The sequence below is a fragment of the Tiliqua scincoides genome, chromosome 12, assembly GCF_035046505.1.
Source record: "Tiliqua scincoides isolate rTilSci1 chromosome 12, rTilSci1.hap2, whole genome shotgun sequence".
In the NCBI taxonomy this organism is placed as follows: Eukaryota; Metazoa; Chordata; class Lepidosauria; order Squamata; family Scincidae; genus Tiliqua; species Tiliqua scincoides.
The window spans coordinates 2,857,721-2,870,194 of NC_089832.1; the positions used below are offsets into that span (position 1 = coordinate 2,857,721).

At 49.3% G+C, this 12,474-nt stretch overlaps 1 protein-coding gene across 1 annotated transcript in view; it reads right to left on the reverse strand.

Annotated features, from left to right (window-relative positions):
* Positions 1-12,474, reverse strand: part of GPC4 (glypican 4) — a 73,287-nt gene that overhangs the window by 15,111 nt on the left and 45,702 nt on the right. The window contains exons 3-4 of the mRNA XM_066640008.1: positions 8,548-8,939; positions 1,422-1,587 (exon numbers count right to left, since the gene is read on the reverse strand). Coding sequence (XP_066496105.1) covers positions 1,422-1,587; positions 8,548-8,939 — 558 coding nt within the window. The remainder of the gene's footprint in view (positions 1-1,421; positions 1,588-8,547; positions 8,940-12,474) is intronic.

Below are 12,474 nucleotides of genomic sequence, written 5' to 3' on the forward strand. Positions count from 1 at the left end.
AATTGGGCCCGGAACAGAACCGGCAGCCAGTGTAGCCGCCGGAGCAACGGCTTGACAGAGTCAAACCGACGTGGCCCAGCAACCAGAATTACAATTCTGAGCTTCCTCCAAAGAACCTTAAGAAGCACAGAAAGGATAATGAGATATAATAGTGAACCCTCCTTATCAATGGGCTCAACATCCACGTATCTGGGCAATCATGGATGCAGAGTCTCTGCCTCATAGAGTCTCTGGATACAACTTCTGGTCATGTCCAAGAGATGTCCTGAGGTGCAAGAAGGTCCATATCTCCTTCCCGCACCTCAGAACACCTCCTGGAAGTCCGGTTCATATGCGCAAAATTGCTTTCGGTTGTGCCTGGGAGGCCATCTGAGAAGACCAGTGCAACCGCCAGAAGGCCTGGCCTGACCTCCAGGTAAGTTATTGCGGGGCTGCAACCCTGACCACTGTGGATTCCAGCATCCATGGATTTTGGTATCCTGAAACTGATCCCCCATGGAAATCAAGGGCCCACTTTATTTTCGAAACCCTTTTGAACAGGTTTCCTAGAGGAGTCACACCTTACCCCTCTCACCCTACTCCTGCATGGCCAACATCCACCACTTTCAGATCTGAAGCAGAAAATCTAGAAGACCCTAAATAGTTGGTCACGTGCTACGGTGCTATGGTAGCCCCCAAAATCTGACACCAGACTTGGGCTGCCTTTCCCTGCCTGACAGCAAGACCAGCCCTGAAGCCAAGCACATCAGAAATTGCTAAACCCCCCTCCCTCCCAATGAAGAGATTTAACTGGCAGAAACTCCCCCAGGAATGACAGGAACTACAGTCTGGCTAGAATTATCCAAAGGTTTGCTCTCTGGCCTGTCTTCTTGGTGTCAGTGCCACAACTGTGGAATTCGTCCCCCCCGCCTGGTAATATCCAAGTGACCCCCCCCTCCTGCATTCAGGCAGGTGATGCTAGAAAACAGCTCTCATCAGCCAGACATTTATGGATTGATTTATTTCTTTTTAATTGTGCGTTTCTCTGCAGTCTTACTGCTGGTTTGCTAGCTGGATACTTCTTTTCAGATTTACATGTACGATCTTGTAAGCTGTTTCTTATGAAATAAACACAGTGGGTCCTCAGTACCTGTGGGGGGATTCATTCCAGCACCTCACCCGCAGACAACAAGTTCTGTGGATAATTAAATCCGGATTTTGGTCTCAGGAGGACTTCCTGGATGTGACCGGAACCGCTCAGGAGGTTTCCAGGGTGAACCCAAAGCACCTTCTGGTCACATCTGGAGGCCATCTGAGGCCCTCCAGCTGCTGGCTGAGCACCCGCAGATACTGAAATCCATGGATGCTGAGCCCACGGATACTCAAGGGGGACCCACTACATACTCAAAAGTGGTCCTTTAAAGCCATTCTGAGGCACTCACCAATGAAGTTGTTCCACTCAGTGTCCAGCTCGCCTTGGTTGGCCAGGCAGCCCCGCATGACATTGAAGCAGTAGTTGTAACATGGTTTGACAGCAACCAAGCCACGGCAGTACGGGCAGTACATCATCTTCAGCAACGCTTGCACCCCTTGCGGCGTGGGGTTGACCTTTTGAGACAAACAAAAGGAGAGGGGACACAGGGACAGACAGACACACACACACACACACAAACACGACACATTAGTCTCCTCTCTAAAAAGGGTTTATGTGCCTGCCATCGGGTCTGTGCATTTCATGACTGTCTTGGACTGGGGCAGACAGAGGACAGATGGAGATTGGCCGGAACATCTACATCTAATTGAATGATTTTGCAACAGACTGGCAAGATTCGCCTCTACCTTCTGGTTGAATATGAACAGGCTTGTTTCCCCTTCCCAAAAAACTGGGCTCCTGAATGAAAAAAAAGCTGGGGTGTGGGAGGAGAACCAGGAGTGGGTTTATGTATGAAAGGGCTGCAAGCTCAGTTCTGGCCCTGGAAAAACCTCCTTAGTGGCAAAGGCTCTTCAGCAATTTAAGCACCAGTCTTTCCCATCTCCCACCTGAAGATGCTGCCAAGACCTTCTGTGCGTCAAACGGGAGCTCAACCATTCCGCTACAGCCCTGCCCCAGCCAGGACATCTTAAGGACTGCCTCTTCCTGTATAGTCCTCTCCATTAACAAAGGGCAGTGGAAGAGACCTTTGTACTTGTCTGAAGTCTGGTTGGGGGCAACTTAGAAAAGAGCCTCTTTTCTCCAAGATGCAGGGGTCCTTGCCCCAAGAAAGCCGCTGAAGCTCCTCTATTGGTCTTCCGCTGCTGGTTAAAGATTCTGCTTTTGGCCTGACCTCCATCTGAATTTCTTGGTTGTCCCCGAAGCTATGTTTGCTTTGATCTGCTGCTTATTCTGGGCTGTTTATGTTTTTTTTTAATTGTCTTCTATGAATTATTTTTTAATCAAATAAAATGCCCCGGGCATTCTGTAATGGAGTGGAAAGGTGGGACTGGAAAGCTTTGCAATAAATAAATACAATTTACAATAGGGGCAAATGCTTTGCTGACTCCCTCCCCCCAGATCAACCTTTCATCTCCAGGCATTTATTTACTCCTGTATCTTTCTGCGTCAACAGAGTCATCCATCACTTCTTCTTCATGCGAATTACAAGACACACCCTCGCCTGGGCGCTGTGTCATTCACGAGGATTAAGAGCCGTTAACAGACAAGCCCCAGCGCCTGCATTCACACAAGGAAGAAGTGAGCAGTTTTTGTGAGCTCTTGAACTGTTTTTGCTGTGCGCGCAACACCTCTCTAACAACTGGCAGGCTCAAAGTCCTCCCACACCAGTCTCTGCCTTTAACAGTAGCACCAAATAGGGCCTTCGCATTTCCAAGCCTTTTTCCTGCAGCCATGAGAGCCAGAAACTTGATTTTAAAGACAAAATCCTGAAAGCCTGAAGCACCAGGAAGCAAAATTCTCTCTGCCCAGTAATTGGAGAGCAAGCTGGAACGCTTTACAGAACAAGAGATTCTCTGATACCTGCCTGTGATCTCTGCTGTCTGTAGGCAGGGCTGCTCCTTCCACTAGGTCAGCAGTTCTCAAACTTTTTGGCACCGGGACCCACTTTTAAAAATGATACGTAAGGGACCCACCTAGCATATGAGACTTAAAAACGCTCAGACATTTATCTCTTTATACAGGCGCTCCATTCCAGCCCCTTCCATGGGTATGTTAACCTGCAGATATGAAGGACACCTCCCCTACCCAACCCACGCTTCCCCGGCCCTCATAATGCCTTATAAGGGCATAAATATATCACTTCTGATTTTAAAAAAACCCCAGAAATTACTTTTTTTTATTATTACAGTTGTTCTGAGTCCAGCAGAAGCCACATGTGGATGTGGGCAGCCTGGGCTTGGCAGATCCTCGGGAGGCAAGGGGAGTGTGTGTGGGGGGGGGTACAGACCCGATCAGCAGTTAACTGAAACCGCGCATACAGGATATGTGGATATGGGAGCCCCCCCTGTATTTACACAAGCTTGCAAACTGCAGGAGCTCAGCTCTTTGCTTGGCAGTTTATTAATTATTATTATTATTATTATTATTATTATTAACAGCATTTATATACCACTTTTAAACAAAAAGTCTACAAAGCGGTTTACAGAGAAAAATCAACTAACTCATGGCTTCCTGTCCCAAAAGGGCTCGCAATCTAAAAAGATGCCAAAGAACGGCAGACAGCCACTAGAAAAGACACTGCTGGGGTGAGGTGGGCCAGTTACTCTCCCCCTGCTAAATAAAAGAGGAGCGCCCACTAGAAAAAGTGCCTGTTACTCAGTGAGCAGGGTTAGGAGCTCTCTGATCTTTCCATCACCTGTGTTTGCACTGGCAGCTCTACGAGACCCACCAGAAATTGGGTCATGACCCACCAAGTGGGTCCCAACTCACTGTTTGAGAAATTCTGCACAAGGCTGATGGACGCGGTCACCTCAACAACTTATTGGACGGGGGTCCACCTCTGTCCCCCTTCTCACCAGCACTGCTCTATGAAAAGGAAGTGTGGACAAGCATAGAGTGCTGGCCTAGAACATTTCCAATGCTTTCCTCTCCGTTCCGCTCTCCTCTGGTTTTGTTTCCAATCTGGAAAGTTGGGAGGAGGTGAGGCTGGTGCAGCACCAAGGAAGGGAGGGGTTGACACCTGGCACTTCGCCTCGGGTGCCAGCTGGTCCTGTGTGCACAAGACTCGAGATATAACAGCAGAGAGATAAGGGGAATGGCAAGTCTGAGACAGGCTTTGAAGAACAATGAACCTGTGAGGGAATCGGGCTCCAGGGATGATGTCACCCTGTTATGCAACCACACAGATGTGACTGGGGACGGACAATGCCTCTGGCACGAGGCGCATGGCGGAATCCTAGCCAATCGGGGATCACAGCACAAATGGTGCCTTGTGCAAGTCCAAATGGAGGGCAATTCTTCCTGAACACCACCGGTGCCCCTTTTCAAAGCAATTGCCAATACACTGCAAACGGGACAGGCATATCTGAGGATGCCCAACACATTTTTTCCACCAATAGCACCCCCCCCCAGCCCAGCCCTAATTTTGAAGGGCCCTGCGATCAACCATGTGTTCCTCATTAAAGAGAAATTTCTGAAGTCTATGAATTGCAAACTATCAGGTTCCACTCCTCCCTGAGTCACTGGGGGAATCTGGCTTACATATTTTCCCCCCTCTTCTATTCCTCACCCCCCCCCCCAATTTAATAAAATGCCCTCGAGGTTCAGCCAGGAAATGTCCATGTTTGGCAGCAATTTAAACCCGTTCATTTTAATGTCTGTCAAGGGTTCAATCACAGCCCGTATCCCTACCCCCAGCGCTTGCAATTTAAGGGGAAATTAGAGGGCAGGAATACAAGGCAGAGAGCGTTCCCACAGTCCAGAAACACCCGAAGAAAAGAGCAAGAAATAATACCTAAAAATTCACATGGACTCTAAAGGAAGGGGGTGGAGAAAAAAAAACCACGCTGCCAATTTAATGCATTTTGCCCGTTTCTGCAAAACAGCCAGGCTTCATTAATACTTAACTGACTTGGTACATGCTGGCCAGCAGCTTTTAATTCAGATTTATAGCTCAGCTACCCCAAGGGCCATTAGGAACCATTTGACTTCAAGAAGATAGAGTCTTGTCCCCTGAAGGGTGAAGTTACATTTGGAGGAAGGAGTTCGCTTCCAGATGGCAATTAATGCATGTGCCTGCTATTTTACACCAATTCTTGGATTAAACTTTATTCTAACGAAGTCACAGTTAGAGCTCCCAGATCTCTTTTCATTGGGGGGGGGGTGGGCAGGCAAAATAAGAACATAAGAAGAGCCCCGCTGGATCAGGCCAAAGGCCCATCTAGTCCAGCTTCCTGTACCTCACAGTGGCCCACCAAATGCCCCAGGGAGCACGCAAGACAACAGATAGAACCTACGTCCTGGTGCCCTCCCCTGCTTCTGGCAATCAGAGGCAGCTTGCCTCTATAATAAATAGTTGAATAATAGTTGAAAATAGTTCAAGCTTACTGCATCCAGGCTGAAACAACAACTGTTATCCACCTGAATATATTTCTTTACCCAGCATGTAACTGGTCTGTGGAACTCCTTGCCACAGGATGTGGTGATGGCACCTGAAGGCCTAGACACCTTCAAAAGGGGATTGGACAGATTCCTGGAGGAAAAGTCCATCACAGGTGACAAGCCATGATTGGTATATGCAACCTCCTGGTTTTAGAAGGGGGGTATGTCAGAATGCCAGATGCAAGGGAGGGCACCAGGATGAGGTCTCTGGTTATCTGGTGCGCTCCCTGGGGCATTTGGTGGGCCGCTGTGAGATACAGGAAGCTGGACTAGATGGGCCTACGGCCTGATCCAGGGGGGCTGTTCTTATGTTCTTAACTACAATTCCCAGGAAGCCTTGCAGGTCTCTTGTTATCCAGTGTGCTCCCTGGGGCATTTGGTGGGCCGCTGTGAGATACAGGAAGCTGGACTAGATGGGCCTACGGCCTGATCCAGGGGGGCTGTTCTTATGTTCTTAACTACAATTCCCAGAAGGCCTTGCAGGTCTCTTATTATCCGGTGTGCTCCCTGGGGCATTTGGTGGGCCGCTGTGAGATACAGGAAGCTGGACTAGATGGGCCTATGGCCTGATCCAGTGGGGCTGTTCTTATGTTCTTAACTACAATTCCCAGGAGGCCTTGCAGGTCTCTTATTATCCGGTGTGCTCCCTGGGGCATTTGGTGGGCCGCTGTGAGATACAGGAAGCTGGACTAGATGGGCCTATGGCCTGATCCAGTGGGGCTGTTCTTATGTTCTCATGTTTCTGAAAACCAGATGCAAGGGAGTGGGAACAGGACACAGGGATCTTGTTGTCTTATGTGTGCTCCTTGAGGCATCTGGTGGGCCACTATGAAATACAGGAAGCTGAACTTGGTGGGCCTTTGGCCTGATTCAGCAGGGCTCTTCTTATGTTCTTATGAATGCAATTCTCATTGCTGCTTTATTTCATGTTTTTGGGCTGTACCCACTGAACTCTGTGTCCCATCCCCCTATCCCAGGATTTGTTTTTGATTGAGACTATCAATTTTTCAATGACATCAGACCAACAGAAGAGGTGCTTTTCAGCCTTAATGGTTCTCACACTATGTACGAAACCAAAATTTTATAAAACACTAAACACAGTTGTTATTTCTCCCCCCCCCCCAAAAAAAAGAGCAACACAGAGTAATTGGAACAAGGTACAGCCTCTGCAAAAAGAGCCCAGGCAGAGAAAACTCTGGCTCAGACACCCAGCAGAGGAGCAGAACCAGAGAAAAGTCACTCAGGATGCCATTCGGAAGCTTGGCATTGTGGTGTCCGAACTGGGTTAGTGAACCTGCCCATATGATAAGAACATAAGAAACGCCCAGTGGAGTTAAGACCAAAGGCCCATCCTTTCTGATATCCGGCTTCCTACACTGCCCCTGAACATGGAGGCTCTTCACAGATATCATGCCTCACTCCTAGTGATAGCCATCTCCTCTTCCTCCTCCACCTTCTCCTCCTCCAAGGGTAAGCCTAATAGTCTTTAAAGCCATCTGAGTTGGTGGCCATCACAGCATTCTCAGTTATGCAAGTTTTAAATGTGCTCTGTCTGGGCTGGCAGGAGATTCAGACAAACAAAGGCATGTCTGAAGGACTCACCTGAATCTACTGTCAATGGCCCCTTGGACGGCCACAAGATCTAGAACAGGGGTGTCAAACATAAGGCCGACCCTGCTCAGTTTGCTACCTCACAGCATTGATGTGAAGACACAAGAAGTAGGGGGAAACAAGGCAGGTGAGGGCAGACAGATCAGGACCAACGAGGGGGGCGGAATTGGCAGTGGGTCCCCATTCTCATATTGGAGGGGGAGAGACTGTGGCATGAAAAAGGTGAAGACCAGGGGCAGGAGGTCTGGTCTAGAGGGTAGAGCCTCCGTTTGCCTGAAGATAACATCCACAAGGTTGCCAGTTCGAGGCCACCGGCACCATGCGACCTTGGAGCAGCTGACAAGCTGAAGCCGAGCTATTCCATCTGCTCTGAGCGTGGGAGGAGAGAGGCCAGAACGTGAAGCCAGATCAGAATGAAACACCTGAGTGTAGTGGTTCTTGAAAGAAAGAACCTTCTTTCAATTGTAAAAATCCCTGTTTAATAAGGGATTTAAATAAAGCCTGCCTATGTAAACCGCCTTGAATAAAGTCTTGAATAAAGACCAAGAAAGGCGGTATATAAATCCCTGTATTATTATTATTATACCAACATCTATCCCCACGTCTTCACGCCCCAAGGTATCGCTTTTAATTCTGCGACTGTTGAAGCCCAACCCAGTCTGGAAAGAAAGAGGCCTCCAATCCTCACTGTCCCTTTCCACTCAAGGTGCCCCAAAAGCATTCCAAGACAAGGCAACAGAGAAACAAGAATTTTGAAATGGAACTTAGGAGATGAAAGGATCCCCTACACTCAGAGCTATTGCCTGGGCAGCATGCACAAGAGCGGAGCTGGCTCAGGCTTAAGACTGGGCTCTTAATCCAAAGAGTTGCCTCCCACTCCAATGAGAGAAAGGTATGTTGTCCTTTCCTGAAGGGTATGTGCTGTCGAGAGTGCGATGGCTGAACAATTTCATCAGCACTTTTTCAGGCCTGGCAGAAAATGCTTCCAAGATGTATGATGGATACAGAACCGTCACACCTGTGACACCTTATGAAGTACAAGAAGCTCAATGGCAGAGATGGGGCTGTGCTTGGAGAAGGCCCCAGTTTCAGACCCTGGCATCTCCAGCTAAAAGGAAAGGATTTAGTAACAAGCGATGGGGAAAAACCTCTTTGCGCCCAAGACCATGGGGAGCCACACTGACAGTAGGCAATGTAGGCTGAGGGGGGGAGGGGACACACCAATGGTCTGACTTCATCTGTGAGAATGCCCAAAACAGTCACATTTTTTTCAGCCTTGGACTGCGAGGTTCTACCATCCCAACTTGCCGAGAGCCAGGGCTTTCACTCCGGAGAAGCAGCCAAAATAAGGGCACGCAACTCACCGCTGAAACTTTGGCGATGACATCTCTTGCCACGGCCAGGCCTTGGGCAAAAGTCCGTGCCACCACGAAGGCCCGTGTAACTTGCAGCTTCAGCTTCCGCGGCACGTCCCCAAAGGGCTTGAGCTGCTCCGTGTACTTGCTGACGCACTCCAGGTACTCGTCCGAGAAATGGTACTGAGGGTTCACCAGGCGGAACATGCGCTCCAGGAGGCGGGCCCAGAAGTCATTGAGCATCTCCTCCAAGTTGACGTTCCCGCCCGTGTAGTAGCGCTTCAGCTCCACAAAGAGGTCCTTAAACATTTCTGAGTTCTGCATGTACAGGAGGCCATAAGTCCTTACAAACATGTCGTTTAGGGATTTCTCGGCATTCTCAAGAAGCTCTCGGAAGAATTCTGGAGGAAGAGGGAAAAATGTTTTCTGTGAGTAAGGAGTACAGTATATCCTCCCCTTCTTCTGGGTAGGGTTCATTTGAGTAGGTGAGCCTACAAATTAAGACCAAAAAGCTTTTGGGGGCAGGGGGCAGTGGACCTGGTGAACTTGGGCAACAGAGAATTACGAAGAAAAATAATTAAAGCCTTTCCTCTTAGCAGGCCAGTGTGGGCTTCATGCTTCACCACAGTTTATTTTCCAGAATTACGGATACACTTGACATCTGAATACTTCAACCACAATGACTGCAAGCCAGGGTGCAATTCTATGGGCTTGCAGTAACCATGGTTCAGTGCTGCATCTGCCCAGAACAAACAGCGGCTTATTTTACGACTCCTGCCCTGTTCAGATATAAGCAAAACCAGTTCCAAGGTGCACGAATGCGCTGCAGTGAATCCTGGGCACACACACGCACTCGTCCCTTTCTTTCCCCGCGCTTTGCACTTCAGGGGAGGCTGCTCAGGCTTCCATTCCCAGTTTGCAACAAGCCACAGTTTCCACTTCATCCGCTGATGTTGCTTTAGCCTGAATATCAAGGTGGAACAAAGCTGGGAATCTGAAAATGGTACACCCAACTCCCCGGGTGGAATTAGCTTCGCTGCACATTGGTGGCATAGCTAGAGGGGGTGCAAAGCAATAAGTTTTGTGGGCATCTGAACACGCTGTGCGAGCAGCCCCTCCCCTTTGAAGCCGTTCAGGGAGGTGGGAGCAAAACAGAGGTGTATAAAGACTTTCCCTGGCTTCGTCCCACAGTCTGAGCTTACCACCTAATGGAGTAGGTACTGATGGGACCCTGCCTTGCCCTGCCCTGCCACTAGACCAATCACTGCACACGCAACACCGCCTGCTCCCATGATGCTTTCTGCCTCCAACCCTTGGTCCTCGCTTGCTGCCGAAGCCTGACCCTCAACTCGCCTGGGCCACACTCCACCCACTCCTGGCCAACCCAAAACACCATCTGCTGGCTTTGGAACCTGACTGCCAGTCTGCTGGGCTGCACTGGCTGCCTCAGGTCACACCCTGACAGGCGACAGCGAAGGGGGCTCGAGCCACCCAGTTCTGACCACTGCCCCCGCACCCCAACCAGAGCTTTGAGTTTTCCATGCAGAACCTCCAGCCCAGCTCTGGTTCTCCCTCGTCTTCAGATGTAGGAGTGACCCGTGGGAGTGTTCCCAGCGCCTGGAAAATGTGGCACACGACCTCCAACCAAAGAGATGAAAGGCAAGGAACCTGAGCAGCTTGGGCTATGCGGTCGGGACGCACGGCAGGGTTTGTTTTGGGGAGGGGCCGACCCGGGGCCTAAAGAAAGCTCAACACGAAACATTAATACCCTCACATAAGCCCAGCAGTGGAAGAGTCTAGAGGGCGTCTAATACGGGGCAGATGTCTCCGGCAGAAAGCGCAGTGCAACGTCCCAGAGGTGATTTCCAAAATTACCTACTCCCATCTACCCTGCAAGCAATTATTGTATGATTTAACATCACTCAAAACAGGGGAGTGGAAGATGAAGGATGATCACTCTGGAATCCGCCAATTTTTTTAGGAGTGGCCCTGCCAGCTATATAGTATTAAAAACAGAAAATCCTCAGGAGGGAAAGGGGGAAAAATTCTCAATATTATTTCATAGGGGACACTGGATATCTGGAATTCTGTCCTGCGCTTACTTCTGACTCATGCTCAATAAATACATTTTTAATAAAAATACGCCTCTGTGCAGAAATCCTCAAAGGAGGCAGTGTTTAGACTGAGACGCTGTTAGAAGTGGAGCGGGGTGGGGGGGGAGCCCTTGGCCCGGTTTGAATTTAAACCTTGTTAAAATGTATGAAGTATGCTGAAGTTCAAATTTTTCAAGCCTTCAAAGTGTTCCAGTACAAATAAAGTCTAACTCAGAACATTTTCTTGGGGGGTTGGGGGGGGAAGCAGTTTTTTTTTTTTTTAAAGGAATACCCACACCCCTTAAATGCATTCTTTAACATGTTCCTTATTAACACTGCCCATGGGCTTGGTGGTTGACACAGCAGCCGAAAACAGCCTCTTGGGGTGCAGATCCCTAGGAAAGGGGTTTGATTTCAAGGAGCACCCCTTCCCCCCCCCCCGGCACATCCTCCGTCCAACATCAGCAAAATCTCTCTGCTTGTTCCAATTACTGGCATTTCCTGTCTGCAAAGATTCTCCCCTCCCCCCACCTTTTCAGTTTAGTATAAACTATAGAGATTTAGCTGGGTGGGATGTATTAATTTCTAATTCACTTAATCATCATGAAAGCTCACTTCCTCTCCGCCTGCATTTTTCTTGCTCCCCAGTCCCACTCTAGACCTTCTGATGGAGGGGGAGGTGCACAGGTTCTGCCATTGGCAGCATACCTGGGGGAGATTGAGGGCTGACTTAAGTTTGGAAACTACACCAGCAAATGCCTCTGTCTAAAAATCCAAAGAGAGCACGCACCAGGTCTGGTTCTAGGCCACTGATGTGGTACAAAGTCATGCACCAAGCTCTACTAATTGCAGATGTATTAATCAATATTTCTAGCCATGGAAAAGATGCATGGGAATACATATACCAAGATAGACCTTCAGTTCATCTAGCTGCACTAGTTGCCAGCAACACACAGGGTCAAAGCAAAGAGTTTTTCTCAAGCCTACCAGGAGATGCTGTCCAAGTGTGAACCCGGGACCCAAAACATGTAAAGCAGGTGCTCAAAGGTGGCTGATCGTTATCTGGGGTGAAGTGTGTGCATTGAATTGCCAATTGCCAGGGACCGGTACAGAGTGTCAGCCACCCATCCACATCTCTCTCAGGTTGGTTGTTGTAAAATGCCTTGGGAGCCCATTCTGGTTGGAAGAACATCGAGTAGACAGTGGGCTGTGGGGGATCTACACCAGGACTCCCCACGGATACCAAATACCACGGGCAATTAAATCTGGCAGCTGGACAGCCCCAGAACACCTCCAGACATGACTGGAAGCCACTGGCATGAACCAGAAGTGACTTCCAGTCCTGTCTGGGAGGTCCTCTGAGGCCCTCTAGCCATGGGACTTGGCATCCACGGATACTGAAATCCGTGGATGACAAGCCCGTGGATAAGGAGGATAAGTACATGCAACACCCCAACAAAAATTACGGGCATCCTTGCACAGAAGGGCACGGGGCTTCCCTGCATCTGTAACAGAACTGACTCCGTGGCACAAGGGCACCAAGCTCTCGCCAAGGGCTGCAATGTGGAAACAGGCACTGAAGAAGCGGTGCAGTCTTGCAAATGTGCCTCAAGACCCGCAGCAACGGGCACTGCCAACAGCAACCGCTTCCTCTGCGGTATTGCAAGGAAATCTGGGAACTCTGGTATCTGTTGGGCTCTCGACAGCGAGTCCCATATGGCTGGAGTCTGTGGTGGGTCCCAGACAGGCTGACAACCACTGGCGTATAGAACATATTGACTAGCATAGAAGTTGAACTTATATCCCCCCCACTCACACACACACAAAGGAAAAGAAACATAAT